Source organism: Jaculus jaculus, chromosome X, assembly GCF_020740685.1.
Source record: "Jaculus jaculus isolate mJacJac1 chromosome X, mJacJac1.mat.Y.cur, whole genome shotgun sequence".
Taxonomy (NCBI): domain Eukaryota; kingdom Metazoa; phylum Chordata; class Mammalia; order Rodentia; family Dipodidae; genus Jaculus; species Jaculus jaculus.
The window spans coordinates 48,512,455-48,518,771 of NC_059125.1; the positions used below are offsets into that span (position 1 = coordinate 48,512,455).

General features: G+C 46.1%; 1 protein-coding gene across 2 annotated transcripts in view; it reads right to left on the reverse strand.

The window, feature by feature from the left end:
- The window catches only part of Slc9a7 (solute carrier family 9 member A7), a 174,943-nt gene extending 171,173 nt beyond the window's left edge, over nucleotides 1-3,770 (reverse strand). For both annotated transcript variants that reach the window (XM_045140359.1, XM_045140358.1), the window contains exon 1: nucleotides 3,412-3,770. In XM_045140359.1, coding sequence (XP_044996294.1) covers nucleotides 3,412-3,739 — 328 coding nt within the window. In that variant the 5' untranslated portion in view covers nucleotides 3,740-3,770. The remainder of the gene's footprint in view (nucleotides 1-3,411) is intronic.
- Nucleotides 3,771-6,317: the final 2,547 nt, after the last annotated feature.

The following is a 6,317-nucleotide window of genomic DNA, read 5'->3' on the forward strand; positions in this document are numbered from 1 at the left end:
AAAGGGTTTTGAATTTCTTAGTTGAACACTTCATTCATTAAAAAATTACCAACCTTTTGAAGCTAAACTGTTAGGTCCAGAAATTGAAATGCATACACAGCAAAGAACAGATATTTAACAACTGTTTCCTTGAGTCTTCCTGTACTTTATTACTCAGAGCCAAGAAGACAATTACTCACTTCCTCTATTGATATCAAGAAATAAAATCTGGGGCTGGAGAGTTGTCTCAGCAGTCAAAGCACTTGCCTGCAAAGCCTAGCAACCTGGGTTCAATTCCCCAGTACCCACGTAAAGTCAGGTGCACAGTGGCGCCTGCATCTGGACTTCGTTTTCAGTGGCTGGAGGACCTGGCATGCCCATTCTCTCTCTGTCTGTCTGTCTTTTTCTCTCCTTTCTTGTCTATCTCTCTTTGCTTGCAAATAAATTAAAATATTTTAAAAAGAAACAAAATGGTTTCTCACATTTTAAAAAAGGTAATTCCTGAAAATGTTATTCTGTTCTGAGATTTGCTTGGCTGCAGTAATCATTTTAGTGAGTATATCAAAGCATCATGTTTAACTCCTTAGAGACATTTTTGAAATGATTATTAGACTGAATTTTTAAATCAAAATTCACATCCTAATAATCTTGAATACATAATGAAGAATTAGCTAATCAAGTAACATTAGAATTCAGTTTTAGATGGGGGGATTGAAACAGAAAATCAAATATCCCTGAGAGAAATGTTTTCTCACAATTACAAATAATACACATCAAAATATTTATATTTGGGCCAGGCATGGTGATAAATGCCTTTAATTCCAGAACTTGGGAGGCAGAGGTAGGAGGAATGTCATGAGTTCAAGGCCACCCTGAGACTGCATAGCAAATTCCAGGTCAGCCTGGCTTAGAGTGAGACCCTACCTCAAAAAAAATTCTATTTGGCATAATCAGGGCACTACATATTGAAAAATTAAATTTTTCAATACATTTTAAAGCAGCACCAAGACCTAAAGATATAGGACAAAATGACACAAGACTACTTGATGCTGCCGTTTCTGAATAATCATCAGTTATATGAGATTTATAGCATGATTGCCACAGAATAAAACATTACACTGGAGCATGGTCCCAGTGAGTTTTTAGAGGCAAGATTTTAAAGCATACATCAGCAAAGGAAAATTCCACTGTTTCAAGCCTTAAGATAAAGATGACTGAAGGTCGTCATGGTGACTCACACCTATAATCATAGAAATTGAAAGGCTGAGGCAGGAAGATTGCCTTGAGTTCAAGGCCAGCTAATACTACATAGTGACTTTCAGGCTACCTTGTCTGAAACAAAACAAAGAAAAGATGAAGGTGATTTAATGCCTATGAACATGGAATTATCATTAAAAAAAATTTATTACCGCTTACTTTCCATGTCCTTGAGCCTGCAGTTATGAGCATGTCAAATATATTCCCTATTGCACATTATCCTTTAAAGATTCTGGTCTAATCTATAAAATAAAATATTTCCATGGCTATGTATAAAAATAGAAAGGCATTCTTCATTTCTAACATGGCTCTGAGTCAATCACCTGAAATGACAATGTGCTTCATTTCCCCACTCACTATCTGCTCATAAAACCTCCTGGTTTACCTGCTTTCCTGGCATCAGTCATTTGTCAGCAACTGACAAACTACAGAGCAAGTATGGAGGCTCAATTCTGCCCTGAGACCTATGATTTGCAGTAACCACCCAATTCCCAATCTATTTGAGGCACTGCTTCAAACTGGAGGGCTCCTGGCAACATTTTCACTTTACACAATTTGTCTGAAAGGACCTGGTGTTAATGAACCCAGACTGTCAAGAACTAATCAGGCCCAGGACTAAGTGTAATTTTCATATTCAAGATTAAAGTTGGGGCTTGGAAGATGGCTCAGTTGTTAAAGGCACTTGCTTACAAAGCCTGCCCACCTGTGTTCAATTCCCAAGCCATCTACATAAGCCAGACACAAAAGGTGGCCCAAGTGTATGGTGTTTGTTTGCAGCAGCAGAAGGCCCTGCACACACGTGCGTGTGCACACACACAAATGAATCATAAAAAAGATTCAAGTGTCTGCTTTCCATTCTCTGTCAGGGAACCCTGGATGGAAATAGAGTGGAGAGATCCTTCTAGTACAAGTGATGAAGTAAAATGTTCTCTCTCTTTTAATTTTTATTTATTTGAGAGAGACAGACAGAAAGAGGCAGAGAGAGAGAGAGAGAGAGAGGGGGGGGGGGGAGAAAGGGAGGGAGGGAGGGAGAGAATGGGCCTCCAGCCACTGTAAATGAACTCCAAATGCATGGGCCATCTTGTGCATCTGGCTTACATGGGTACTGGAGAATCCAGCCTTGAACTGGGTCCTTAGGCTTCACAGGCAAGCACTTAACGGCCAAGCCATCTCTCCAGCCAAACGTTCCCTCTTGGGGAATACTCATGAAGTGGCTCCTCTATTTCCATGGAAGATGCTGATGTGGGCTTTAATACCACTGAATTCACTTCAGAACAAGAACACTTGGCTCCAGTTTGGAGTGGCAGGCCACACAGGAGGAAGAAGAATGACTCAAGTTGTGGACTGTGTTATTTATTATCCATGTCATGACAGGAGATTTAGACTGACCCTGTTCATGTAACATGATGTGTACTATTAAACCCAGAAAAGGATGGTGGTATTAACCTAAAAGGAGGCTGACTCCAGAATGAAAATCGCTACTTTTCATCTTCCTACACTCAAAGTTGCTCAATGGTACCATTTTGGAAAACAAGTAACTGGGTATAACTTCCCTCTGAGGCATAAGAGCATTAGGAATAGCTTACCCCCTCCCATCCTAGGTGTGACACAGTGGTATCACCACTCTGGGTCACTGAACACACACAACTTTCACTGCATTGACTGTGCCGACTTTATTAACAAGAGACATGGGATCTACCTTGGCTAACCATGTATATGTCAAGAGGCCCTGACAGCCCAAGCCAAACCTACCTTTAGCCCTAGTTCTCAACCCTAATGTGGATCTGGATGGACCCTCAGGATGGCACAGTCCCCTGGGAAATCACCCACCTCCAGCCCCTGCACACTCTACATCAGGACTGCACTGGGACGAGTGGGGAGAAGAGATGCTAATGGAGAGGGGCATAAAACCACGGAAATGGGCAGAAAGGCACGGGCCACCCCTCTGTGGCAGGAGAAAACGTCGACATGGGGCGGAATGCTTTTTAACCATAGTAGAAAGCCGGAGAATGCAGATAGGTGACCTTGAGAACCCACACACCATCGCTGCGGGGAAACGCAAAAGAAACACGTTTGGCAAGTGAAGCGGAAGCCCCGCACCGCACCGCGCCGCGCCGCGCCGGGAGGAGCTCGGCGGCGAGGGATGTGGGGCGGGGGTGCGGCCAGGGGACTCACCGTAGATCATGGCCAGCCCGGTCTCGTGCAGGAAGCGCACCCGGCGGTGCTTGAAGAGCCAGATGGTGAGGATGGTGAGAGTGAGCAGCAGGATGAAGGTGAGCAGACTCACACTGTCTTGCCGATGGCTCTCCTCCGCCTCCTTTTCCGTGGCGAGCTCCTCCATGGCACTGCTGTCCTCGGCCGACGCCCCAGAGGAGGAGGCCGCGGCCCCGGCACGCAGCCCCCAACCCAGCAGCAGAAGCATTAGTGGCAGCGGCAGTAGCCTCGGCGGCAGCGCCCCAACCACCCTCCGTGAGCCAGGGCGCGCTGTATCCCCAGGCTCCATGGCCCCAGGGCCTCCCGCGCCTCTTCCACGCTGAGACCGGCAGCCCGCGCCTTCGGCGGGTTCCCGCCCTGCCGCCGAGCTACCCGAGTGGCCGCGGCCGCTGCAGCTTCTCCTCCCGCGCGCGCCCGGCAGGAGCCGCGTCCGGAGCCGCGCGGGGGAGGGGCGCGCGCAGTGCGCAGGATCCCCCAAGCGCCGCCCCCCGCCCGCGCACCTGTGCGTCCCCCTGCCAGGCCACCCGGCCTGCCAAGGCGGGGCCATCTGTAGCCTTGACATCCGTCGACCGCCGGCTACCGCTTTCTGCCTCGCTTCGCTCCTCACCGGCTCCTGATGTACCTGGCAGGGCCGGCTGGGGTCGCCAGCTCCTGGGCAGTAGTCGCCTTGTCGCCCAAATGGGAAGGCAGAGGTCGTCAGCTCCTGGCTAGAACATCAGTTTGTTGCTCTATGTTGTCCAGTCCTGTCTCTGGTGCCATGGCGAAGTTTGTAGCCACGTGGGGCCCAGTAAAGTGAGAAAATGGGAGATGGAGGGATCATGATGCCACGTCCTACCCTTCGCCTGCCCCCCACCACACACGTACATACCTCCTTAGTTCTCAGATTACCTTTCAAATCTCAGAACTCCCTAGAATCTTCTAAGCTTCATTCAAAAAACTCTGTTCTAGTCTGCCTCAATGTGAGAACCAATAAAGCGAATCAGCAGTGGGCACTGAAATGCCTCCTTCATCATCTTGACTGTAAAACTAAACTCTTGCTTGAAGAGACTTAAACCAGAGGGAATTAAACACTTGCCACTCGGGGTGGATCAGCAGTAGGGGGAGAGGTTTTATCCTGATGACCCTTTATTTATTTATTTATTTTGATTTTACGAGGCAGGGTCTTGCTGTAGCCAAGGCTGACCTGAAATTCACTATGTAATCTCAGACTGTCTTCAAACTCACAGCGATCCTCCTACCTCTGCCTCCCGTGTGCTGGGATTAAAGGCTGAGCCAATACACCCTACTCTGAAGACCCTTTTACATGGCTCTCCTGTCAGTTCAAGGAACAGGGACTTTGGTTGAATTTTAGGACCAAGCCCAACTCTGAACAGAATTAACAACATGGACTCCAGAAAATGAAGCCTTTTTGGAACCAATCCTAAAAAGCAAAATTTTCAACTCACCTTGTTCCTCTGGTCAAGGAAGAAAAGAAAGGTCAGCATAATCACCGAATTCCTGGTGCTTAGCGCCCTACTCCGAAGTGTTTACAGAATCTCTCTGAAATCCCTGCCACCTCTCCATGCTTTTTCCTCCCAGAGGAGTTTGCCTTGTTAAGACGATTCACTGGAGAAGAGAGGAAAGCTGTTCAGAGAACCACCACCTTCCCCTAGATGAGCATTCTGCTTAGTGCCTTCTTTATAGCAGGGAAATCTCTTCATCTTCACTTTTGCCAGTTCTTTCCTTACTCCTCCAGACTGCTGTCCCCAGCCTCTAGGGGAGGGGGTCAGGGAAGAATATATGCACCATGAAATTTCACACAAGTACCCAATGAAACTGAAAATGCCAAAAATCTGGATGTTCAGAGAATAATGGGAAAATTTGACCCAATTTCAAGAAGATCACTGAAATCCATCTTGCTGAAAACTGTTGGTAATAATATTATGCGTTCTGAGTTCAGAATTCAAGGACAAAAATTCTCAAGGTAGTTCACACCAAAGACAGCACAGAAGCTAACAAGAAAGTACAGATTTTTTAATACTTGTGGAGGATTGATTATATTTTCAAGAATTTAAAAAAAAAAAAAGATCACAACCATATTTCCCATCCCAGAACCTTACCACCCTCCATCAGATGGTGATATGTTTCCTCTCCTAGAACCTAGGGGGAATGTTGGTGGCTGTTTGGCTTATTTTATTTTATGTGTGTGTGTGTGTGTGTGTGTGTGTGTGTGTGTGTGTGCGCGCGCGCGCGCGCGCGCGCGCACTAGGGTCTCACTCTAGTCCAGGCTGATCTGGAATTCACTATGTAGTCTCAGGGTGGCCTCGAACTCACAGCAATCCTTTTACCTCAGCCTCTGGATTACTGGGATTAAAGGTGTGCAGCACCATGCCTGGCTCCTTTGTACCTAGCTCCTGTATCCTTATTCTGATTCCTCTACTCTTCTGGTCACTACCTTTGAAGATTTGAACTTCTATGTAAGAAAACTAGTTATACCAGGTAGGACGATCGCTGTGACTTTGAGGCCGGCCTGAGACAACATAATGAATTGCAGGTCAGCCTGAGCTAGAGCGAGACCCTACCTTGAAAGAGGAGCTAGATATGCTCATGCCTTTAATCCCAATACTCAAGAGGCAGAGATCAGAGAATAGCTGTGAGTTACAGGCCAGCTTGAAACTATATAATGAATTTCAGGTCAGCCTGGACTAAAGTGAGACCCTACCTCAATAAAATAAAATAAAATAAAATAAAATAAAATAAAATAAAATAAAATAAAATAAAATAAAATAAAATAAAATAAAATAAAATAAAATAAGGAAAAGAAAACTAGCCCTCCTCATCATAATAGTCTCCTCTCCACTTTCATGCTACATGCTTCCTTTAGTCCT